The following is a 27,485-nucleotide window of genomic DNA, read 5'->3' on the forward strand; positions in this document are numbered from 1 at the left end:
TAAATATATAATATATTATAATTATATTATAAATATCAGTGACAAAGCTTGATCAAGTTAACATTGGGGACCACTTAGCTGGTTTTAACATGGAGTTTATGTAATTTCCCTCATACTTTGGAGAATTGCCCCCTCAGGTCTATTACTTCATCAATTCCACTTACCAGTCTAAACCAGGAAGCTAAGAGTATTTTAGCACCATGCTTGATGCTGTTTAGTGATCACAGCAAACCTCTTCATCTGCACTTGTAATAAATCTGTTAAAGCACTGCATTACACCAACACACTTCCTCTATTAGCATGGACATAGTGTAGTTTATATGCACGTAATGTTGACTTGATGCTTAGAGGACAACAGCTTTAAGAGGCTGTGCAGGCTCTTGAAGCGGTGTTATCAGCGTCTCAGATGATTCCTACCTTGCGAAGGAACACAAAAGTACGTCCTCATAGGAGTCTTCATATATTATAATGTGTAATTCAGTTCAAGAGGGGAAAATCTGAATAATATCTCACAATTCATCACCAAGTAAAATGCCATCAAGTCTCCTATTGGATCATTTTACAAGATAATAAAGCCTTAAAAAAAAAAAAATAGCTGCACACCTTAAAATAGTGCTCCTTTGAGACACACACTTCCTCACTACACAAATATATGTTAAAAATAATTAAATCTAACATTAACATAGTTTTATGGTTTAGTGTTGGGAAATCTCTAGAGAAAGTTATTGGGTCTGAATAGTTTATAACTGCACACATAACTGGTAAAACTGGTTCTTTAAGAATTTTATTATATTTCACAATTAAAAAATTAAGACATATAATTACAACTTGTTTTTTCAACATTTTCCCTTTTGGATTCCTCATTGAACAAAAAAATTGTTTCAGTGATGATCTACAGTACAGTGGGTGCTACCTGAATGCCACAAATTCGACACAAGGGAAATGAATAATCTAAGCACAAGTTTCTGACATAAAAATGTACCAAACTGTCATTTCAAACTGAGAAAGGAGCTGTTTTCTTGGAAAACCCTCAAACTAGTCACACCAAGACACACAGAAACGTGTAGATTCTTATGACAGTGAACTAGTTGTATCTCCCTGCATTATCTTTTAAGCTTTTAAGACAGTTCAGCTCTTCAAACAGCAGTAAAGTTGTTACAAAAGATATTTTTCCATATTAAAAATAAATACAAATTGTGCGGAAGTTTTCAAATATATACAGAACTTAGAAAAATATTTCATTCATTGTAAATTCAACTAATCCCTGGAATGAATTTACTATATTAAAAAAATGATGCGCACCATGTTCACAGCCTGAAAATGCAGGGTATATTTGGTACGAGTTAAGAGAAGGAGGCCATGGCCATCTTCTTCTGCCAAATCCAAACAGTAAAAATTCATGTATAACTTTCGTTGTCGATCCAGCTCGTCATCCAGTGCTTTTTTTCAACAGGATCAAGTTTGACTTTTCCCTCTTTGTACTCGAGAGATTCTTTTCTTATCCGCACTGCGTGGTATCGAGGGACACTGTCGTCTTGTTTGGAGCGTTTGAAGAATCCACACTGAAGATGGAAGAGATGTAAACCCCAATTGTTTAAAACTGAGCAGTATTCATGCAAACTGTACACAACAGAAAAGAGATGCACGGAAAGGACAAGCATGCTTTGTATTTTTAAACGTTAAATAGCAGAAATGATGACAAGGGAAGCATCTGCAGAGCACAGAAAGAAACTTGCAGAATAAAATGCATTTATTTCATGTTCAAATTCAAGGACACATATTGCACAAAGACCTTATTAATGACGATATATTTGTTCTCTCACACAGAGGGAGAAATATCTCTGATTAGAGTTGCTTGTAAACTGAATGTAGGTTAAATATTTTTCTATAATAAGTTCTTCAAACGACTTGTGTCACCAGTACAATATGTGTCGGGTTGAATTTTTCTGCATCAAGTCAGCAGGTTTGGATGGAAACAGAGTTAACTAGCAGCCGCAGATATAATTACACTTCATGCTGACTTTACCCCTGTTCATAGACGATAAATCAAGCCTCAGCACAGAGTTTGTCTTTGTCAGAAGGCTGAGCATGGATCTTTGCCTGATGATATGCAGCAAACTGTTCTTTAGTTGCTCTCTTGAAGAAACCACACTGAGAACGAGCAAGGATGGACAGTGGTTAAACGTATTGTCATAAACTATTCTCAGGAGCTACCTTCAGTACACATCCGTCTAACGAAAAACTGAAAAAGGCATTGAAGAAACTTTCTTTTCAATATTGTACAGAATCTGAGTTTGTAAAGAGAAAACTGGAAATCAAAAAGCAAAAGGTAACATTTGAAATGAGCCTTTACAAATTCAGAAGTCAAGAATTAAAAAATAAATCAGTTTAAGACCAGAAACAGAAGGTTTCAAAGCAAAATGTCTGGTTAATTTACACAACAAGTCAATCACTCATTTATTAGATTATAATAAAGAGGCTGTGATCAGTTGTGCAAAATCCAAACAACCTGTTGCTTCTGGTCAGCTTCCATTAAAATACTCACATCAGCGACAACATTAAAACCCGCCACCAAGATCAACTGAAAATAGCTCGCAGTGGTTAAAGGCTATTTACTGATGACTTCTGAGGGTGCTGTCTAATGCCACCACCATGACTGCATGTTAGGAGGTAGGATCTTTTCTTTCAGTCGGTCACACACAGCTGTATATTGGACCCACATCTGGGATTCGAGGCAACAGCTAGACTTCTTTGTCACGTTACGTAAGCCATCATTGGGGTTCATATATGCAACAATGTTTATGTAAGAGGAACATAGAGTCATTCCTGCATCAATGACAGCTTTTCTCATCAAACAGCAAAACTTTGTACAAAGCATCACAACACTTCCATCAACCATCTTAAGACTCAAATTACATCTACATGCTGCACAGGTACCTGTCGTCCATCCACAGATCAATTCTAGCCATCATTATCTTTGAATTTTGCTTTGATCTTTACACTTTAAGCATAATATCGTCAGTGTCACCATTTATCTTTAAAAATAATCTGTTATCGTTGGACACCAAGAAGAATAGCTGCATATTTCTGTTGCTGCTAACTGCAAGTATTGATGAACACAGGTAAGGAGCATTTGTCACAGGGTGGTTCTTTGAGTTTTCCTTTTTATTGTTTTACTTCTTACGGCATGTTTTATTGAATTGAATTTGTTTTTATGTAATTCGTATGTTTGGTAAAACTCCAGAACCATCCTGTGACACATTCAGATTGCAAAATTTCAAAGTCTAAATAACTACTTGAATGATAAATGTATATTATTTGACTTAAATACTTTATACTATTCACCAGACTGAATTCACTGCCTGTATTTGTTTTTTTAAAAAGTGTTTGCTGCACAAGTTGTTTTTAGATATTTTATTAGATGAAATATATATTATATGAGGAGTTAAAATCTCTACTCTCACCTTCCAGAGCAGAAACACCATCAGAGCTAAAATCAAGATTCCTGCGAGAACTGCCACCAGTATGATCCACCAGGAAACTCCATTTATCTGAGCTACTTCCTGGTCGGGGGACACGTTCACCGTCACCTGGCAAATATCAAAGTTATAAAAACCCAGGAATGATACCCAGAAACTGATAATTGTGCATTTAACTGTATCATCCAGCTGATGAGCTACTTACATTTGAGTAAGGTGAACTCAGGATCATGTTCTGAGCTTCAGTATGAAGTTCGAGTGAGGTCTTCACAACTAACTCCAAGGTGCGAAAATGAGCATATTCCTGCATTAAAACAGAAGCAGGCATCAGGAGATCCAGGAGATATATAAAGCCAGGCCGTAAATACAAAGAGAGATTCATTTAAAGTGTGTTACCTCAATAAAAGTGGCGTTCCACAAACGTGACCTCAGTTCAATTTCTGTACCATCAAACCCCTGCAGGGGGCACTGCAGCTCCACACATTTTATGTCTGTCTCACAGGACTACAATAAAAAGCAATTGAGGTATTACACATCAAATTAGCCTGTTTATAAAATATAGACTAATAAAAGCAGCATGTGAGCATCAATACTTAAGACTTACTAAAACAGGATTCTTCTTTGCAGAAAAAAAAGAAATTTTGCTGACAGTATTTTCTCCTTTTCTCTCTAATTCCGTTTTTGTCTGGGACATGGAGGACTCCTGATGGCACAGTTGTATACATTAATCCAACACAAAACGAAGCATCAAGAGTCAGTCTGAACTCTGAATCGGTACTTATATTAAATAAAGTATGCAAACAGCAACCTCTTTGAGTTTGAGAGGGTTGATCTCAGACTCTGGTGAGCAGTGGATTTTCTCTTGTCCTTTAGAGGTGATCTTCACCAGGTACAGAAGCCATTTCTCGTCTTTGTTAGATTTTGGCCAATAAATGTGCAAAGAAGCTCTGACAGAAGGCTCCAAAGACTTCCATAAGTTGTTTATCTAAAGAAGAAATTTATCCAGTTCATGAAACCCAACATTTTCATGTTAACCTTGTATGTGAAACAGTAATGTAGCATTAGTATGAAAATCACTTTCACTCACAGTAAAAGTGTATTTAATCAAACTTCCAATCTCTTCATCTGTCTTCATTGCGCTTTCACCTTTTACAACACCTCCAAAAGAGACGTGACTGGGATTAGCCTTACTAAAGGAAGGAAGCAGAAACCTCTATTTTACATGTAGCAGTGCGGATGTTCCGTATATCTACATTATATGTCAAACTATATTCTGAGGAAAATATGCAGGAATTTACTTACATGCTGACTGACAAAGGAAATTCAATGATCACTTTGATCCTCACTTTCAAAACGGAAAAATCTTTTTGTTCACTGGTCCTAAATGGAAAAGAAAAATGGAAATATATATCAGTTTAAAACACACACACACACACACACATTACAATATTCAGGCAGGGGTAAAATAAAAACCAGACAGTTAACCCTTTAAAGCCCAACCTTAGAACCACTAGGAAGAAAAGTCCTTTTTTTAAAAAAAAATCTTAAGTCTTTATTTGGCCCTTTAACTAAATCTAAAAAAATGTATATATATTTTTATTTATTTATTTATTTATTTATTTTTTGTATTTTCACCATTAACCAACATGTGATAGGTCAAAATTACTGTACCGTAAACCGCTTTCTGGTGTCCACCAAGGGGGAGGAGACCAGTATTATACGCTGTACAACAAGGTTTTGAGTTAAGTTTCTACCATGAAGTGATGTAAAATGTCTCAGAATCTGTATGTATCAACTATGCTATGTTTGGCTTTACAGGGTTAAAACAATAAAGCTGTCGAGATCCAAGAAAGATTCTTGAAAAATAAATATTTTGTTTTTCTCACCATGTTTGTCAATGTTTGTGTTAAACAAGAAAAACAAACACAAACTTTTTTTCTTTCTACAGGTGACTTTACCACAATTTTAGAGTTTTCAGTCTGAGAGTCCACTTCAGTCTGAGAGAACCTCAGAAGCAGCAAGATTTTATCAGCGTAACACAATATCAGTATGTGTGTTACTTATACATAAACATACAGTGCATCCAGAAAGTATTCACAGTGCTACACTTTTCCACATTTTGCTATGTTACAGCTTTATTCCAAATTGTATTAAACTAATCTCGTTCCTCAAAATTCTACACAAAATATCCCAATATGACAAAGTGAAAAAACTATTTTTGAGATCTTTTTGCACAAATATATTAAAAAATAAAAAACAAAGAAATCACATATACATAAGTATTCTCAGCCTTTGCCATACACAATTGAGCTCATAGAGCTCAGGTGCTCTATATAAGGTCCCACAGTAGATAGTGGATGTCAGAGGGGAAACACACACAATGAAGTCAAAGGAATTGTCTGTAGACCTCTGAGGTAGATTGTCTTGAGGTACAAATTTGGGGAAGGCTACCAAAAAATTTCTGCTGCTTAGAAGGTCCCAATGTGCACAGTGGCCTCCATCATTCGTAAATGGAAGAAGTTTGGAACCACCACAACTATTCCTAGAGCTGGCCAGTCGTCTAAACTGAGTGATCAGGGGAGGCGCGCCTTAGTCAGGGAGGTGACCAAGACCCCGATGGTCTCCCTGTCACAGCTCTAGCGTTACTCTTTTGAGAGAAACTTCTAGAATGACAACCATCTCTGCAGCAAGCCACCAATCAGGCCTGTATGGTAGAGTGGGCAGACGAAAGCCACTCCTTAATAAAAGGCACATGGCAGCCCGTCTGGAGTTTGCCAAAAGGCACCTGAAGGACTCTCAGGCCATGAGAAACTAATTCTCTGGTCTAATGAGACAAATATTAAGCTCTTCAGTGTGAATGCCAGGCATCATGTTTGGAGGAAACCAGGCAACGCTCATCACCAAGCCAATGCATCCCTACAATGAAGCATGGCGGTGGCAGCATCATGCTATGGGGATGTTTTTAGCAACAGGAACTGGCAGACTAGCCTGCATAAAAGGAAAGATGAATGCAACCATGTACAGAGACATCCTGGATGAAAACCTGATCCAGAGTGCTACTGACCTCAGACTGAGGGCACGGTTCATTCTTCAGCAGAACAACGACCTGAAGCACACAGCCAAAATCTCAAAGGAATGGCTGCAGGACAACTCTGTGAATGTCCTGGACTGGCCCAGCCAGAACCCAGACTTTAATCCAATTTAACATCTCTGGAGAGATCTGAAAATGGCTGTGCACAGACGTCTCCCACCCAACCAGATGGAACTTGAGAAGTACTGCAAGGAAGACTGGGCGAAACTGCCTGAAGATTGGTGTGCCAAAAGACTTGAGGCTTTTAATAATTATGTACATGTGAATTTTCAATGAATTTGCGCAAATCTCAAAAATTACTTTTTCACTTTATCATGTTGGATTTTGAGAAAACAGATTAATTTAATACAATTTGGAATTAAGCTGTAACATAAAATGTGGAAAAAGTGTAGTGCTGTGAATACTTTCTGGATGCACTGTATCTCTCTCTCTCTCATATATATATATATATATATATATATATATATATATATATATATATATATATATATATATATATATATATATATATATATATATATATATACAGCTGACAAAATGCCTCAATAATCCTTATGCAGAGCACTGTGATGAGTACTTTTTGATGAAAAGGCCGATCACATCAGCTGTGAGAGGAGTACTTACGTTTGGAGCTTCAGATCAATCTCAATGTCGGTGGTGTTGAGAGTCATACGATCAGTGCTCAGGACGATGTAAAAGGTAATCTTATGGAGAAAAAAAAAGAGAGAGAGACAAAAGAAAACATGGCATAAATTCAAATAATTGTTCAGTGTCTAAGTAAGCATGCAGAAATGTGGTGAGTGTGCACCTCTGAGTCTCTCTTAAAAGGATTTCCCAGCTCACACTCTGCTTCAGAGCTGTTATAATTGGCTTCACAGTTTAAAAGGTTATTTGTCTGGAAGAAAATCATACAATCATTTAAATATGAACATTTGGATTAAGTTTTAGATCTATCAAAAATAAACTACATGAATTTGGAAGCATTACGTCCTGCTGCACTTGTCCACATGGAGGAACTTAAATGCATTTAGCATTACATGGTAACAAGCATTCACCAACAAAGAATTCCTGTGTCAGGACACACGTCAGAACATCCCTAGATGGTTTTAGTTAACCAAGCAGATGTGGTTAACATGACAGATCTAGTCAGGCCTCAGGTCTGCTCAAATTTTGACTAAAAGGTAAACAAATTATTAATAGACAGTTTTGACCAAGCCCTGATATTCATGTATTCATATCTACTCTGCATATTCATGCTGTTCATGATGTTTTACATCATCAGATGACTCTGCTTATGGCATCCAAATGTGTAATATTTAAAAGGGATTACATTTTCTAAATAAAAATCAGTAACAGTCTTAGAAGTAGGCCCTCATCAGAGTGGTTTTAGACATTTATATTGTTTAGCAATTCCATAATACATGAAAGATTTGTGATCCTCAGATGATAAAAGCAAATTAATACAAATAATACACTCCCATATCCAGCAATAATTACACTTCAGGTAATAAGCAAATGTGCAAAATACACCTCATTGAGATAACCTTTTATTACATGGCATGTTGTGTGAATTTGACCGTATTACTAAACATTCATTAACGTAAAAGTAACAACATTGTCTTATGTGAGAGTATGAAAGTTGTACAGAAAACTTACTGTTGAGTGACTGAGGCGGACTCCAGAGTATGACAGTGTCTCTGGGAAATGTAACACAAGCTTAGCTTCATAGGCATCATCACCCTTCATGTTGTTAACGGTCACCTTAACCGCCAAATCTTTCTTTTCATAAGTCAGGTGATACTCAGGGACGTTGCTGCCACTGCACAGACACATAACCAATAACTTCATATGCAAGAAATAAAACCAAACAAGGCAATAATAATTGTTTATAAACTTTTCAAACATTTGTCATGTTTAATAATTCTTATTTTCAGCAAATTAATATTAGTAATATATATTAATATGCACATGTCTATAATATGTGATTGTTGCCAAATCAGTGTATGTTAATGCAAATTATAATATTTTCAACCTGGCTGTAAAGCTTAACATCAAAATATAGTTTATTCTGGCAGTGAAAATGAAATTAAAAAGAGGAAATAATAAGAAAACTGTGAAGAACTGAATCAAGAAAGAATTTAATTGAATCTTTATAATTGCAGTTTTAGTCATATAAAGTAGCAAAGTAACGTTGAGAATTTTTACCTTTCTAATGGGGGAAAAGGATCCTGGGTCTTTTGTCTGTAATGTAAACTGTACTGCATCTTCAGGTTGCTCCGACAAACATGATCTTTGCTACATCCCTCCTTTACAAAGTTGATCTGAAGCAAAAACATTAAAAAAAAACTGTTATTACAGTGGTCAAATGTACATGTGTGTTCATAAAATGGCAATAAAAATTCTGTTTACCTTGGTGACATCTTCGCTTGGCTGATTCATGTCTAAGACGGGCGTTAGCAGAGGGAGGCCGTTTCTGGTTTTCTGTCTTTTTGGTTCATTTATTTCTGCAGACACCTTGATGGGAATGCTGCGCATCTTGTCCTTAATGTTGTCCTGCACAAACCAAAAGAAGCAGTTCACCATATATGATTATATAAATTTATCTCTTTTTATACACAGTTAAAGCTACTTTAACATATTTAAAATCCATTCTGTCCCCAGGCTCTGAAACAAGAAAAACAAGATTGTTTTGTGCAAATATGTCCCCAGTAAATTCAGATGGCAAAATAAGGCTCTTCCATCACACTAATGCAAATATGTGAAACATATCATGTACCTTAAGTCTGACTTTTATAACGTCACAGCTTTTCTGGTTTTGGCCTGGGAGGTTTTTGGTGCCATTAAACTGGTAGTCCGATTCAGTTTGGGATTTGTTCAAGAACATCACTCTTGAAGTTAGCCCTTGTTTCCTGTGATCTCCGTCTGCCTCGACTAAATAGCTGATAGCTGGGGTGTGAAATTAAAATATGCATATAAGACCAGCTAAATGTTTAAGTATATATACTAGTAATCTTTTATTATGTACTTAGCCGGGAGCTGTAAGATGCACGGTCTGCTTTGTAGCTAAAGCATGCGGTCACATCAAAGCTATGGAGAGAAAAAAAGATACTTTTGACAAAGCGTGAGCTGTGAGGACTATTTCAAGTTCATATGACCACACAACACTTACCAGATGGTGTCACCACAGGTTTTAACTGCAAGGTCAATTTCCTGTAAAGATGTTGTCACATTTGTAGTAATTGTAATAACTGGTCTTGCCCTAAAGGAAAAGTTATTAAATTAAATTTTGATGAGCATCATTAGAGTTCAAATCAAATTAAGCTGTGTTGTGTAATTTACTGTTACCTGTAAATTAAAGCTGCATCTGACAGAGAGCCTACAGCCAGGTCTGGATAAGAGTTACTGTCCAGATCCATATTTCCTGCCAGAGAATATCCAAAGAATTGAATGTTGTGCTGTTTTCCTGAAAGGACCTGCAATAAAGGAGAAAAAATTATTTGGGAAAAGTGTCAAACTAAGCTGCAAAAGATTTCTGCCTTTCAGCTAAAAGTAAACTGATAACGTCAGTAGATAATGTCTCGGATTAGCTTTATTATAATCCAATTAGTCTTGTGTTCTCTTCACTGGTTCAGTTCTTATCCTATGACCTCTTATGCATTTTTTTTTACATCGTTCTTTGTAGCTGCAGTTCCAAAATGATAACTAGCTTATTACTGACTTTGCCTGGCAACTAAGCAGGTTGTAAACAATGTTTTTGTAGCATTTCCACAGAAAAATGTCATACTATGCTGAAACACCAACTTCTCCAATGTGTGAAAGGCCTTTTAAACAACTGCTAATAACACAGATCAAACCTGTGCAGGTTTGGTTTTGATCCCCCATTCAGAGCCATGATAAATGTAGACTCTTCCAGCTCCGCCATCATCATGCGGAGCTCCAACTGCAATATCTGCACAAGAAGAAAAAACAGAAACTGTTCATGTGACCGGCACATTTAAAAGACAGAATTACTAAACACTGGAGTTGTAAAGCAGCAGAACTACCTTGATATGAGTCTTTATTAATGTCCCCTAAGTTTTCCACTGCCAGTCCAAACATGGAGTCTTTGGTCCCATTTAGACGGACAGGAGTGGCATCTTCCCACTTTCCTGCATTGTTGATGTAGACATAAACAGCTCCTCCAATGTCTCTGTCCTTCATGTAGAACTGAGGAGCTCCCACAATTATGTCTTGCCATCTTAAACATTGATGGGAGATTAATATTTATTTGTATCATTAAAAAAAAAAAAAAAAAAAAAAAAAAAAAAGACTGCTACTGGTAAGATATTGAACATATAAATATTCATGAGTTTATCGGACCTGGGTGAATGAGAACCTTCCCATATTTCATTTATGTGATTTGTATAAAAAACAGTGTTGTAAAATCACATCCTTAACATGATAAGTGACAAATGTTTCCTACCCGTCACCATTCAGATCAGCTACAGCCACGTCATATCCAAAGGAGGATGCCAGCCCTGGCCCGTACAGAATGTGTTCGGGCCGTAGCGCGGTGGAGATTTCGCCCTCTTTCTTCAGCAGGATGACAGCACCCTTGTGATTGACTCTTGGTGCTCCAGCAACTACAATCAGGTTACCACTACTCATGATGTGGAGTCCAGTTTCAAGAGAGAATCCTAAAGTTGAAGAATTTTTTCAGATAAAAAGAATATTTACACTGATGAATTATTTCTGTTTTTGCGCCTTTTTCTTCTGAAATCACTGACATGGTAACTAATTGTTAAGTGGCTACATGTCTCCCCAGACTATTGTTAGATAGTAAATCTTTTCCCAACCCAACTAAAATAAAAGTTCTTCCACCACATGAACTGTCTTATCACAGTCTTTCTGGGGATGTGTCTAATGTTCAAAGCTCTGTTTTTTTCTTCTCCATTGTTGACTCTGATTTCCAAAAGTCAGTAAAGCTTGTTGAAAGAGACCACAATACAATTCTGTGGTAAAAACACTATCACATCAAATCCAGCATGCTGAGATTATACAAGACTGAAGGCAGGGGCAAGCAAGTGTCCGCTATCAAAGTTGAAACATAAATATTCAGGAGTACATCCGCAAATTGGCCATCAGCTAGGAAACACTAAGTGAATGCATAAGGAAACCTTCATCGAAGGCTGCTGTGGAACCATTATGGAATAATAACCCCTACATGGCATGCACATGGGCATGCATTAGCAACAGATTGAACAGGTGGCTTAAATAAAGGGGTCCTCAAAATAGCTATTCTAAAAGACAGCAGTGAAGCCCTGATCATGGCCACACAAGAGCAGACATAGCATGAAGGTGAATACGGAGTTTGATAAAAATATGTATTATGAGGAGTTAAAAGTATATCTAGCAGGTAATTTGCCTGTCTAGCAAACTCTAAACACTATGTATAACAAATCTTCAGAGAAAAGACGTGTTTGAGAGATTTTGATACCTAAATGTTGATAGCTTTTGATAGCTGATGGATTATTCTTTCCATAGTTCATCAAATGAAGCATGAAAATTTCACAAGCTCAGCAGCTAAGTTTTAGTAAGGAACATGCTTGGTTACTATGTTTGACTCCTGACCTGCAGGTACTAACTGTATTGAGCAAATGTGGACATTTAACAGTGTAAAACTACGAAGAACCGAAGGCTAAAATACTCTTGCTTGTCGGCTGCAGCTTACCGAGATAGCTGTGGGCTGAAATGCGTCGAAGCTCAGAGGCTTTGGGTTTCTCATTCTCACTCTCATACGGGCCATTGTCAAACACTCCAATATCCATCAAAGTGTTGTTCTCCACTCGTACCATGCCTGAGATCAAAACAATACATGTTGATAGAAATTTTTTAAAAAGTGGTTAACTTGCAGTTTCTGTACAGAATTAAATACTTGATTCCACAGGTAGATATTCTGAGTGGTTTTGCTCTGTCAGAAAATATAAGTGACCTTTCCAGTTATAGGCTCCTGGTGCTCCAAACACCACATAATGATAGTCTTTGGTGAAGGTGGCCGCCAGACCCTGCTGGCATGATCCAAACATTTCATGGCTTCTTGGTCTGCCATCGCACATCTTCCAGTTGCCGCTATATTCATCTGACGTCAAATCCTGACCTAACATATAACAGCGTCCAATGACGTCATAGGATTCCTGGGGAGTGTTCCCATTGTAAAGCTTTCGATACCGATGAGCACACGTCTGAAAGGACAAAATGCATCAGTGTTCAACCGAGAAAGAGACTAAAGGAGAAACCAAGAAAAACCTAAACTCACCACAATATTTCCCCCAGGTCCCTGACTCTGCACAGTAACACCCATCCACTGGTCCTCCTTTTTCTCAACACGCGGGTCCTCTTTGAAAATGTTGCAACACAACACAGAAATCCAAAAGAATTTTATCTTTTCAGATCAGATCAATCGAAAGATAAGATTAATTGAGTGAGTTCTCACCTTCATTATCAAAATCTATGCGCTCACAGTGATTGGACTTGTTAATATCACATTTATAAAGGCCTCCTGTGATGTTGGATTTTTGTCCCTTCCAAGCTCTCGCTCTGGGGGCACCGATTAACAGCCTGAGGACATATAAAGAAAAAAACATATTCTAAAGATTTGGTAGCGTAAAAATAACAATCTTAGAACTAGTTTTCCCCCTGACCAGCTCTGCTGTATGACTTAAATATTTTCTAGCATTGTCAGAATACCTTTCAACGCTTCAGAGAAGCAGCCTATTCAATGCAGTACATATGTGTGAAAAAAAAAAAATCAAGAGTAACAATGATGGAAAGCAAAATCCAAAGTGCAAATTGCTAAATGTCTTCTGGATACTGATAACGTGCTGACTTCTAGAGGAGTTGCCATCAATCTTTCCCACATCCTATTGTTAAAGTAAAGGAAATCCAGAAAACCTCACACCTATTTGTCTCAATGTTAAATCACAAAGAAAACAACGGCAACTATCTACAAAAACTAAGAACAATAGTGACATCCTGTTTTACACACTTACCACTAAACTACAACATCTCAGTGTACTTCCTGCAAAGGGCCTTTGTTGCAAGCCATAACATGCTCCATTGCAAAGTGAAGTGTATGAATGTTTGACAAATAAAAGCCTGGATCTCAGCTCAACTTTATTTATAGAGCACTTTCATACATCACCAGTTGACACAAAATGCTGACCACAGCATAAAGCAAACATTTAAAAATAAAGTGCAAAGTGAAATCAGAGACAATAACAAAAGCAAACAAAACAAACAAAAAAAACTCCACTTAAAACACTCCACTTTATTATTTTAAAATGATTTTTTTTAAAAACAACAACAACAACAACAACAAAAAAACAAAACAAGAGTCTCATGCTAGATTGACACCAGATCATAAAAATGGATGATCAGGTGGTTTTTGAAAATGTAGCACAGTTTAGGAGCAGCAACAGCATAAGCTTTATCCTGTCTAAGCTTCAGGCTGGACCTAAAAACCTCCAGGAGAAGCTGGTTTGGGCATCAGGCAGGACAAATATGGAGAAAGCAGCTCAGAGAGGTACAGCAGGGACAAGCCGTTTAAGGATTTAAAAACAAAAAAACAAGTCTTAAAATGAACTCTAAAATGGCAGGCAGTGAAGGGATGCAAAAATGGGTTAATGTTAATGGGTTAATGGTTAATGTGGTTTCGCTTTCATGTTTTTACCTGCTGGGGGGAGGATGAAAGGATGGAAAACAGTTTCAAAGAGAGAAGCAATTAAATCTGATTTTGCCTTAGTTGCTAAGCTGACGAAGGTTTAAAAAAGTCAGACTTTACCACTGATTTATTCTGATTAAATAGTTTAAAATTACAGAATTTTAAACCCAAATTAGGGACAGTTGGTTCTAAAACGCTAGAAAAGGAGAGTAGATCAATGGCTAATTAAAACTGAGGAAACTCAAGGCTATCTACTTTTTCATGTCATGGAGGCATGACAGAAGAGGCATAAAAGAAAAGGCAGTCCTCTTTTTAGGGGTAGGTATATTTGGGTATCATCAGCATACAAATGGAAGGATGCACCATTCCTTCTCAGGAGAGAGCCTGACAGAAGCAGGTATTATAAAAATAGGAGGGGCCCAAAAACTGAGCCTTGAGGGGCCACATAATACACTGGAGCCATAAGTACCTTGGATTCCTACCAAGTTCTGAAATCATTACAACAGGATCCCATGGTCCTATGGTCGAATATGGTTGTTAAATCAAGCAGGACCAGGACCACATAATCCTCAGCACCAGTGGCCATGACAACAGGATTAATCTGTACTATGTGGGGATCTGAAACCAGACTGGAAGACCTCAGTAATGTTGTGTAGGTCCAAGAATGACCTTAAATGTAAGTATACCAATTTTTCTAAGAATTTTAATAAAGGAGAAAGTTGGAGGACTAAAGTTAGCCAATACAGTGTATTTCTGAAGCGTCCCGGAAGCACTGCTGCTTTACGCTTCTCTAAAATATGCGTTGGTTCTATTTTTGCTGTTAATCTGCAAAACATTCTGTCATTCATTCATTTTCCGAACCGTTTAGTCCAATTAAGGGTTGTGGGGAAGCTGGAGCCTATCCCATCCCATCAATCATTGGGCGAAAGGCAGGGTACACCCTGGACAGGCCGCCAGTCCATCACAGGGCATCTGCCAAACAACCACAACCAAACATGGCACAGCAAAAGACAAGAGTTAAGGGGCTAGAGGAAGTAGGAGTGATGCCAGCCGTTATGTTTGTCACCTTATTTTTATAAATGAGGAGACTTCTGATAATGCAGCTGGTGTAGCATTAAGACTCTATTGTTTTTAACAGCACCTTCGGATTGTGTTGATGAGAAATACGAGAGCAGAATGGTTTTAATTTTAGATGGAAAATTTAGTAAATATATAAAAACAAAAACAAAACAAAAAAAAACCCCACTATTAAACAAAAAATATATTGGAGAAACATGTAAGAAAACAATTTCCCAAACAGTTAGAATATTGAAATAAATCAAATTAAAATAAATTAAATTAAACTAAAACACTTTGTCCCAAAAAGTAGTTAAATAAACATAAACAGCACATCTATATAGTTAATGTATATATATATATATATATATATATATATATATATATATATATATACACACACACGCACACACACACACACACACACACACACACACACACACACACACACACACACACACACACACACACACACACACACCCCAAAATGCGGTCATGGCTGCACGTGCCACTGCTGGATCTACTTACAGACGAAAACATGTTAATGACTGTAAAAAGTTTGGCCCCTGATGGCCAACAGCCATTTATATCTGCACTTAGCATTTTAAGTAATTTCTATGCTCATCGTTACAACTAAACTATCACTAATTCTTACACAATATACCTTTAATGCCAATCAGTTTGACTTGACACTTGGATACTTGTAAATCACTCTTCCTTTCCTGTAAGCTTCTACTCTACCCAGTTTCAATGTTAACAACACATCTGTGTATTGTGTGACAACTAACAATATAAAGCAAGACTGTCAGACCCTAAAAACAATACCAAAAGCAAAAATCCACAATGAAGGAATTTCTTCAGCAGGGAGAGGAAATCCTCTCCACCCCGTTCTCCTCTGCAGTTGCTTCAGTTACCCACTTGCTTCTCAGCAGGGCAGCACTGCGACTCCTCATCAGCGACACAAAGCACTCCAGAGGAGGTCTGATGTCAAACTGAACACCAAATTGTAAAACTTCTCCTCAAATAAAGCCCAGTGACATGCAAATACAAACTGGGGTATTTAAAGTGAGCCTCCATTTCACATTTAGACCTCTGAACAGGAGTTAATGTGTACTGCCATTGCATGTTACAATAAAGCTGAGTCAGTATTGGAAATGTGGCTGGTTTAGATTTCAATCAAGCAGAAAATTTGGGGCTTAGTTTCTAACAGAAATGCCAAATATTTCTATTTACAGCTTTTTCAAATTTCAGAATTTTACATGAATGAAAAAAAAGTCGAATTTTGTATCAGGAATCAATAAAAACATCTATGATAATATAATAAAGACGCCCCCCACAGCGCTTTCTGTCCTCAAGTCCAAAAGGCCACACAAAGGCAAGCATGTGTTTGAGGAGTTTGTCACACAGACAATTTAATCTCCAAATTATCTAAAATCTTAAGAGTACCTGAGGAGCAGCAAAGACATCTACATAAAACCCTCCAGGACAACACTTTGCAATAAAACGCACAGATTGTATCACACAGAAAGTACCATTTTAAAAAAAAGACATATTGTGGTAATACGTGAATAGGAAAAGTTACTCATCAATAAACTCATCTGTGAGTATAGGTGATAGTGAGGTTGGTAGATTAGCTACTGCCTCTTTGTCTTTGCCAAACAGGTGAAGAAAAACTGAATTAGCAGGGATTACTTGTCAGCTGGTCCTGCTTATAAAGATGTGTCCTACTAGTCACATATCAGGTCCAACAAATAATCTTCCAGTTTACAAGAAGAAACACGTTGTATTTAGACAAAAATGCATATTGATCCAATCACAATAAACATGTGAACTTTGATTAGTAACCTTTAAATGGATCTTTTTCCAGTTTTTTTTCCTTCTTGAAAAGACACAGTTTTAGTATTTCCAACTCAGTCTCATTGGAAAACATAAAAAAAAAAAAAGTCTAGAGGAAATTTAATCCATTGATTTTTGTCCACACACACAATTTCTTATGTCTTCTGTTCATGAACAAACACTAACAAATACACCATGTTACCAGGCTGGTATTTCAGCTTTTGATCTGCTGCAGAACCAATTTGTGAAATGCAGCAGTTTAAGTTTTAGAGTCACTACACAACAATATGAATTAAACCATCAAATTGTGAGTGGAAGCAAAGTTAAGCTGCATGAACTTATGTACTGTATGTATACAGACTGCATCTGCTGAGAGACTAAAATACAAATGACTGATGCTGGTTTTTTACCTCATCCTTGATGTTTCTGTCCAGTTCAGCAAGTGACAAACTGGAAGTCAATGCCAAATGTATGTAGAAAGTTGAGTATGAAAATTCATACTTGACCATGAAAACTGCTGACCTGACTTGAAATGCTGGATGATTTGTTGCACACAACCATCTATAAAGCCCACCAGAAAGTTTGAAAAGGACAGGCACTTCCAAAATGACCCAACTGTCTGCTCCATATTTGTGAAAATGCAATATTTTGATGTTATATGCTGTATTATAAGAAATAATAAATTTTTGCATCAGCTTTCAAAATCTGGTACAATTTGGCATTTAATAAGAAACCACATCTCACCACGAAGCACGTATCTCGCTGCAGTGTAAACCAACTACTATGGGTTTGCACAGTGATCTCACTGGCGTCCGTTAACAGATGTGCTCCAGTTTGACTCCAGCTGGGAAATCAAAGAACAACTGCAGCTGTTCAAACTGTTTCACTTTCCACATTATAGTCAGATTGTCGTTTATTTCTGACTGGCTGGATACACATCACAGAGGAATCTATGAGTATTCAGCATGAAATCAAGTAAATACCTAAAGCTCCTGAATTCATCAGTCGGAAGATGTTTTATAATTCCTCATTTAGCTACTCAGACTTGTGTAAAGAGTAAAGTTTGACTGGAATGTCTTAACTTATGATTCACTGATGCATTTACTCTATCAGGTTACATGTGCACAGATGGCATCCATGTCCAGTCAAACTGCCTTTTTTTCTGGTTGCACTGAAAGGATGTCAAATCCAGATCATTAACTGAGTGTGTTATTCACCAAAGAGGTATCCAGATGTCTCTACAGCCATATTAGGTTAACTTTTGTGGTAAAATGTGGATCCCTTTCCACTGTAATGTTAATGAATGAAGACACGGTAACACCATGAACATCGAAAACATTGTGCATCAATGAAGCTGTTGAATCAAGAGAAAATTGTTTGTGTGAACCACAGAACAAAAAACTTTGTCATCAAAGAGGAAATATAGCTTCAAAATATAGAAGTAGCTTAAAGTCAGTTTGGTTTTGGTGTGAGAGGTTTCATCTATATAGTTTCATCAGTTTCTCACCAAGCAGAGTGTTTATGAAGGCCTGAGTTCTCCTCTTTACATTCTGTTTACAATAAGCCTATTAATGCAAGAGTTGACACAAAGTCGAGTTATGCAGCTGCCAGCGATTGTCATCAAACACGTCTGCATGTGAACAGATGCAAAGTGTGAGACATCGCTGGCTTGTGGTTTCATGGGTTCACAGTGGCTGTTCAATACCTTTGTGTGTACGCTCTGTTGAACCTGCTGTCGACTTGTCTGACTCATTATCTCAGGATCACATGAAGAGCTAGAGTTAAGATGTTGGCTGAAAAGAGGAAACATTTACACAATTCAGCTTTTTCCATGTTCAACCAAACTACGAGTGGCTACAAAATATGAGAAAATAATCACTATGACAGAAAATAACTGACCATAACAACACTTTTCTTATATGTTAAGCTCTAAAAAACTTTAATATCTTTGTTTGATAAACTGACTCAACTAAATCTCCCAAAAGCAGAGTTAGTTTTCAACAAAGTTTTATTATAATAATAACAATAATAATAATTTACTTAAAAGCCTTTAGCCATTTATCAGCCCAGATTGACTTTAATAACTTTGACTTTGCAGTCCTACATTACCCATATAATTAACTTTCATTTAATAAACACAAAATAGTTGATTTGCCATACTTTGAGGCAAATTAGCAACAAAATCTTAGTAGATCAATTTTCAAATGTAGAATTGGCCAGATAAATTTTGATAGGCAGATGTTGAAAAAATAAACATGTTTCATTCGTTCATTTATTTTTTACTTATACCAATTAGGGTCGTGGAGAAGCCTGACTATTACAGCAACTATTGGAATAGAGCTGGGGTTCACCCTGGACAGGTCACAAGTCCATCACAGGGCAAAGACACAGACAGAGACATTCACTCTTCGGGTCAATTTAGAGAAACCAGTTAAACTAACATGCACGTCGTTGGGACGAATGCAAAGAACCTGGAGAGAACCCATGCAGGAGGTTCAAAAGACCACCGTTCAAACCTCCCCCCAGCCAAGACTCAAACCAGCAGCTTTCTTGCTTTGATACCACAGTGTGAACCAGTACATGACTGTGCAGCCTAAAAAAAAAAAAAAAAAAACTCTTGATATGCAACCTTTGTATTCACTTTGCTGGTTACACAACACAGCACAATAAAACTGACAGGTGTGCAGCTGCACGTTTCATTTTCCGTTTACTTTAAAATTTGCTTTCAGGATCACTGGATGCTGAATATTTTTTCAAAGTGATATTACTCTGTATCTGCCTGCATGCACTTTAACATATAGCTTGCGAGCACACATTTTGAGAGGGCCAGTCGCTTCTGCAAAAGTAGATGTATGACACAACAGTCACACAAAAGAAAAAAAAGCCAAGTTTTAAGCAAAGAAAAAATAAAACATTGAGTTCCTTGAGCATATCTCTGACAAAACATGCAGTGGTGTTGTATTTTTCCTTTAAAAACAACTCTTCTGCATGTTAGCAGAGATTTTTGCCATCTTTCTTCAGCAGACCAGCATGTAAGGAAGCAAAACTGCACTCTCCACTTACATTCACTGGCTGAAAACAAACTATCACGCCAGTGTCACTTTTCAAGCCTCTTATTTGCCCAACAAATACGGCATCAGTTTCATGATTTTCGCTCTCTTTACAAGTTGTACAAATGCCTCTTTTTATTTTCAGTTTGCAGAGTTCTGCAATTCTACTGAAAACATAAATAAGAAAACACAAAAGCAAAGAAAAGAAATGTTTCATCACCAGAACATTCGCTCCACCAAGACTTTGAGGGAAAAAAAAAGAAAAACAGCAATCAGATAAAATTCCTTAAGGCAAGTCTAACTTATCTGATCTTAATATAAGGGCATCTCATCCCAGTCCCTTAACATGCTGGTGCAGGGGCCCCATTCCTGCCAACACAGTACATCTTTCATGCAGCCTGCCTGATTGAAGGCTGAGATAAGTCTCTAACCCTCAGCACTGGACTCTTTTTTTTTTTTTTTTGTAATTCAGTAGGATTCAGGACAATCCAACTAATTTCGCTTTGACTTCAGTTCACAGAACAACATTTGCATGGAAATTGTGACATAGCAAAGGATGTTGCTCCTCCTACATAATGTGTTTGAGTGCACATACTAAGTGATTTATTAGATGTTACTTTCCAAACCATCATCACAAAATGGTGGCAACTTGTGTGTGTACGAACAGTGGCTCCCTGTACTTTATTGGAGCTCAGATTTTTTGTGTGTCTATCACACCTCTCCTCTAGAGCTCCTTGTTTGACCTTAAAGATACATTTGCATGACAGTTGCAGCCATTGTTTCTGTTTTCTTGTCATTTGACTACTTACCATTTCACAATTAGATGTATGACTGGGGAACAATTGAAGTGAAAGTTGGAAAAAAAAACTACTTAAAAGAAGCTTTTTGTGCTTTAGGAGATAGATAACTTTTATGAATCGGCTGCTGGTGTGCTGAACACGTGGATGGAAACTAGTTCAGTGATACTGCAAAGGCAAATTGACAAGGGTCTATGAGACAGGTTTATCTTCAGATAGGGAAAAAAAGATGAGTGCCAGGAAATGAGATTTTTTTTCCCCACTGCAGCTGACTTTTCACGACGTAAGTGAATTATTTCTGACTGGCACTGCTAATCTGGAAATGAAGGGAAATGCGCAGTAAAATGACATAAAAAAAATAAAATAAAATAAAAACCTGCGCGAGACAGTCTCCCAACACAGGTTTTTTTTTTTTTTTTTTTTAAAGAAACATATAGCCTATAGTCAGAAAAGCAAGAAAAAATTCAGAGTATAGAAATCACAACAGCAGGCTGCAGGTGTGGATCTGCATCCTTCACTTACATGACTTTATCCGGATTGACTTGTCGGTGCAAAGCAAGAGAAAACCCGAACAGACTCCCCGGTTCCCCGTCTTTTCTGATCACATGGCTGGTATCAAGGTTAAAGCAGACCATCACAGATGGGTACAGGACGTGAAGAAGCGGTAAAAGTGCAGTGGAGGGTCCTCCATGTAGCAGCATCGCAGCGCCGTCAGACCAGAAGTGAAGAGCTGTTCCTCTTCCCCCCAGTCTGTTCTGAAATGAAAAAAACTGCTGCGTGAATGGGTTAAGGGGGTGGGGGTGTCCCTCCCCCTCCTCCCGCTGAAGTACTGTTGAAGAGCAAATCCGTACCATAATCCAAATTGATTAAAAGAAATGCTTTTTCATTTGCTTCCACAAGGTACACCTTGATAAAACCCTCTTCATGTGAGGCAGCCTACATCCAGAGAAGTCGGAATGAATGACCTAAAGTACAATTTTTAATGGTTTTGTAGAACTGGTATCAGTGACCCAGGAACAAGTCAGTATTAATGTGGTGATGAGCGCATGAGTACCACGTGGCTCAGGTTGGCTCCGCCCCCTAATCAGCAGGTAGCTATAAAAGACATCTGCTGCTCCTGTTCTGCCAGTTTAGTTGGATCTGCGGTTGTCTTGGGTTATAGCTGCCTCCTGTACTCCTGGGTCAGTTTGGCTCTCAGGGTGATAAGAAGGATAGGAACTTGAATCTAAAAGCATTTTAGTGGATTTACTCATTGTATTTTCTGTTTCTAGGTCTACCTGTTGCTGTTTTTCTTCGTGTACTTCTATTGGAGTGTTTTTGTTATGCTGTTTGTTTCATTTCTTGAGCTTTAGATAAGTTTGGAAGTAGATTTTGAGCTTCTTTTTGGTTTGAACTGGTTTTCTTTTCCTTTAGGCAGCTGAGAGCCATTAGGTGGATGGGCAGAGCCCTGGTGGTTGGGAACCCCCACGTTTTTGGTTTGTTTTGATGCACTGATCACACGAGAGCTCCACGTTTATAGTATGTAGTGAAGTGCATTGTGTTCACAAGGTAAGCGGTGGGGGTACACCTGGGCAATCATTCTCTGTAGGCTGCTCTCCTCTGTGGTCCCAGCTGACCTGGTTTTTTATTTTATATAGTCACTTGTCTTTTAACTTTTTTAGGTCTTAACAATGCTTTTATATATACCTAGCCAATTTTAGCCCTTAAATTTTGTTATAAATAGTTTTAACTGCTTCACACGTCTCGTCATTCAACAGGAGTGGCCCTCATTTATTTCCTGGGGCCCTATGCCCCAGGTGGTGCTGTCTGGCATAATTTTCAAAAAATAAAAACTTACTTCTCATCATTTTACCTTCTTGTTGTTCATCTTATTTTTCTATAAGAGAACACACAGTAAGTATTAATTTATTAATAACCCTTTATACAATTCAGAGAGATAACTAATTGGATTATGCTATGTTGGTCAGGATGTAGGCTACAAAACAAAAAGGGACTTGTTGACAATTAGCGAGTCATTCACAAGTCCTCATAGAAAACTGGATAATGGTGAGTTACTGGAGAACAGACAAGAATAGCTCCATTAATTAATTGTTTTAGTTATTATTGGTTCATAAATGCATGTAAATGGACATTGTTGCATATTTTCTCCTGAAGTAGGCCTCAGTGGTTTATTCATTATTAGTCCACAGTTACTAATGCTTTTGTGCACCACACATACCATGATAGCTAGACTGCTATTAATGTCTTACATCATTTTACCTTAATCTGAATTATTCTGTAACAAAATTCATTTGTTCATTTAATCAGCCGGTATGATTTTAATCATTACCATGATCCTATGAAAAGAGATCCACAGTCTCTAAACTCATGATTATCTGGTGTAGTTCTAATTTGGCCTCTGTAAGTCCAGCTGGAGCGGTCACAGACAGCAACGCTTATTTTAAATGCTTGCTTTCAACATGCAGATCCGTGCATGTATTCTATAATGAAATTAAAGAAATATCTTATATTTTAGTCTCCATATTCACAAGAATAGAAGTGCTTCTTCAGTATTGCCATTCCATTATGTTTATTTGTGTTTTTATTTAAGTTACCCTTTATTACAATTGAATTGTTTTTCCTCCATATGTTGCTTTGCAACCAACTATTGTACCAAATATACTTAGTCTGCCCTTTTTTATCAATGATTTATTAATTGTACATTATTTCCTTTTTCTTTTTTTTTCCTAGATAAAACAAAGTGTTATTCAATATAAAAATGAACATATTAATTTATCTTAACCTTTGCGCTTCACATGCATGCGCTGTCATGATGTGGTGTTTTGTGTTTCTCCTTAGTTCTGGTTTCCTGTTTTATTTTGAAATTTTTCCTGTTTAGTTCTCTTGGTTCTTGTTTAGCTTTATTGATTTCCTGTTGTAGTTCACCTGGGTTCATTTAGTAGATTTGTTTCGCCTGTGTCTTGTTGTGTTCAGTGTATCTATGCCCTCTGCTTCTGTTCGGTTTTTGCTGGATCATTGTGTTAGTTCCCTGAGTTTGTGTTCCGAGGTCCAGTGTTAAAATAAATCAGTTTTCAACCTACATCCCAGTTCCCGATTCCTGCATTTGGGTCCACACCTTCACCCCTCATGTCACCATCGTGACGTGTTTTGACCAAGACAGCACTATGACTTGTCACACAGCTGCTACTTACAAGTTATATGGCTAGATAGACAGCAGACTAAATTGGCCACCATGAGAAAATAGAAGATTGCTTTGCTATTTTAGTTGGGTGGATGCTCATAAACTGCAAGTGTTTCTGTCAGATGGACTAATAAACCTCCCAATTTCAGCCAGACAAGAAGATGAGTGGCTGAGGGGCAAGAACGGTTTCTCTCTTATTACAAGATTTATTGTAAGAAACCCAAATTGCTTGAACCAACCAAAAACAACTAAATTACCTTTTTTTTTTATGAAATAAAATATGTTCTGGTATGGAACTTGTCACTTTACAAAAAAGGAATAAAATATTTATATTTGACACCATTAAAAGCATCTGGTGATGCTCATATATAAATAATCACCCCACTGGAGATGGTTTTATAAAACAGTCAGCTCAAGATCCTAAATCTAAATCATGTCATGAAGCCAAATTTTCAACTTTTCAACTGAGACCTTCTGGGTTGAAACATATGAAAGTCCCACAAAAACTAGAATGTTAAAATTCTTAAGTTTCCACCCAAAGGCTGCAGTGACATGGATCTTATGTCATCTTCCAAAACCTGCCAAGAAAATAAAGTAGCTTCTTTGGATGTTGGTGTGAAGTTTAAACCACTTGACCATGAGCACACTGCAGAACACAACACAGTGTTGGCATTGTGCGTGCGTTGGCAGACATGGGCTAGGGTGTTTGTGTGGGTGGAGGGATGTTTCAGGATGTTCATTACATTCCTACCCCCCACCCCCCCCCCCCACCCCCACACACACACACACACACAGTCATCAGCTTAACACAGAGATTTTCTTATTAATCTGTCTGAGGCTGTTTACATACATACCAGAAATGTGATCATTATCTGGTTTATGGGTAGCTTTTATTTCTGTCTCTGTGGTTTTACTATTTCAGACCAACCAGGAAATCAAAATTGTTGTAGTAATTTTATCGCTTTAGAAATTGTTTTAAAAATGGCTGTGGTAAGTTTGGTGTTCTTGAGTTGACATTTAAAAAATGCCCATGACTAAAAGTGAATCAATTAAACAACATCCAAACATTTCTCATCCCTCACATGTACTTTATGGCTTGTAAAAAAATGAAAAATTACTTGTGTGGAAGTGCGTTGTTGAAATGCACCTGAGGCATTTTGCTTGTATGGGACAAAATTATGAGTCATATTTAAGGGTCTGAATCAAAACGCAGATCTCACTGCTTCAGATGGAGGACTTGTTAAAAGCAAACCACCACCTTCTATGCTTTGGGTGTTGTGCATAGTATAAAGAAATAAAAGCTTGTCTAATTCTTTTCTTTGTGTGATCTTTGTATGTTCTTGTGAGCACAAGGTTGTGTAACCGTCTTCACCTAAGTTCACAGGTCTTAAAACAAACAGCCCTTCAAAGTGTGACGTTTCATTGGGTGATTGTGCAACAAGAACTGAGAGAGGAGGGTTGGGGGAGAGAAAGAAACTAGAGACCTGATGCAGGTCAAGCAGGTGGCCCCCTGGAGTTGACAAAATTAACTCTCACTCAGGAGCGATTTTGTTGCCCTAAATGTCAAATGATGGAAAATATTAGGTTTCATTTGCAGTTTTGAGAAACTGAGCTCCTTTCTAAACATCTTAACACATATTCCACAACTGAATGAGTTAACTCTGACAAGGTTTTCTTTTATACTGTCTCTGGCCAATGTTGAAACTCAGTTAAACTTGCAGATGCAGATTAAAAAGTTTACTTCAATCTGTTTACATGGTCTCTGGTGCAAAGAGATGCTTCTTTTTAAATAAATTTTAACAGATAATTCAAGCAAAAGTTAAAAGTAATAACTGAGTCAAGTTTTCAGAGTGAAAACTTGACTCAGTTATTTGACCCCACAGAAATTGAATCTGCCACACTTGTTGTATAGTCCAGCAGTGTGGAAATAATGTTTTCTCTCAACAACTTCAGCTTCCTAAGAAAGTGTAGACAGTTTGTTGTTTTTTTATTTGTCAAGTTTTCACTGTGGTTCATCCAAATATTGTTTCACCACCTCCCAAAAAATGGATGATGAAGATGAAGTTTAGAGTGATAACTGGATTTACTTGAGGTTTATTTCTCCAAACGTATATTGTTACAAAAAGACTCCAATGATTTTCTGCTGCAATGTAAAGAATCTTCTTCTTTACTACTTTGTTCTGAAATTCAAACCCCAACAAGACAGATGGACTGGTTCCTTAAATTTCACCGTCCTGGAGTCAACATATCAGAGTGATGGAGGAAACCAAATCCAAAAGTTGTGGAGGGTCAAAGAGGCGTGACCAAAGTGCACAGGTGGTGCAGACAATTTATTGGTGTTTCCAGGCATAAAACAATTGCAAAGGCTTTGATATACAGAACAATGTGGACACTAAACAATGGAATTGTGTAGCAATATTTTTAAAAGCACATCTAAACAGAAAATTCTGAATTTTCTAAATATGTCACTATCAAGATGTCTCACTTCTTTTTAGATAGTGATTGGCCAACTCAGGCCAGTATTTGTGTTTAGGAAATGAGATTTTAGTGGTTTTCTCATTATTGTATTGAAAATATTGGGGTGTAAGAGGTCCAATAACAACACCGGGGAGACAAAGATGTTGGCTCCCTAATCCCATAATGCCATATATATCATATTTGATACATACAGTTTTTGAGACTTTTTGTATCACCTTTTGGTAAAGGTTTGGTTCAAAACTCTGTTATACAGTCTGATACTGTCTTGTCTTCTGTCCCCTGGTGGATACACTAATAATGTAATAATGGTAAATATACTACAACATGGTAAATATACTAAGAGGATTTTTTTCATGAAGGGCCTAAAAACATCACATTTAAAAATTTAGACTTATTTCCCATTTTTTAAAAATCTTGGATTCGACTTTAAAGTGTTTAGTTTCAAACTTAACAGGGACATGTGGCGTAAAGCAAATCCGCGTGTTATCAGAGAAGCAAGAAAATTCAAAGTCTACGGCCATCAGAGGTAAATAAATGGTCACATGGTATGGCGAGAAACTAGGCCACACTGAAGATCCCAGTAAAGGATACTTTTAGTTTATATCAGAACAGCTTTCAAAAGGGTAAAATCTTTTACCAGTCCCGCAACTTTAATGCAACACAAGTGAAGGTAAAAAAATGTTGTCTTGCTGGATGATTTTTTTTTTTTTTTTTTTTTTACCACATATGCAAAATTATGCAAAGACAAGCTGCAAAAGAGTGTAAATGTATGGCAGCAATGGTTATAATTTTGCTGAAGAGGTGAAAAAGAAGTAAAC

General features: G+C 37.2%; 1 protein-coding gene across 1 annotated transcript; it reads right to left on the bottom strand.

Annotated features, from left to right (window-relative positions):
• Positions 1-1,397: 1,397 nt before the first annotated feature.
• Positions 1,398-21,709, bottom strand: itga6a (integrin, alpha 6a; the record flags this gene model as incomplete). Its single annotated transcript, XM_079254692.1, has 24 exons — positions 1,398-1,562; positions 3,465-3,590; positions 3,685-3,783; positions 3,876-3,983; positions 4,282-4,464; positions 4,567-4,669; positions 4,782-4,859; positions 7,195-7,274; positions 7,379-7,465; positions 8,227-8,389; positions 8,776-8,891; positions 8,980-9,123; positions 9,347-9,516; positions 9,596-9,657; positions 9,740-9,829; positions 9,916-10,043; positions 10,425-10,519; positions 10,614-10,807; positions 11,033-11,246; positions 12,281-12,406; positions 12,485-12,791; positions 12,866-12,945; positions 13,043-13,167; positions 21,531-21,709. The coding sequence occupies 24 exons, from the start codon at positions 21,707-21,709 to the stop codon at positions 1,398-1,400; spliced, it is 3,222 nt and encodes a 1,073-aa protein (XP_079110818.1).
• Between the last annotated feature and the right edge of the window lie 5,776 nt (positions 21,710-27,485).

Source organism: Telmatherina bonti (genome assembly GCF_933228915.1).
Source record: "Telmatherina bonti genome assembly, chromosome: 15".
NCBI lineage: Eukaryota > Metazoa > Chordata > Actinopteri > Atheriniformes > Telmatherinidae > Telmatherina > Telmatherina bonti.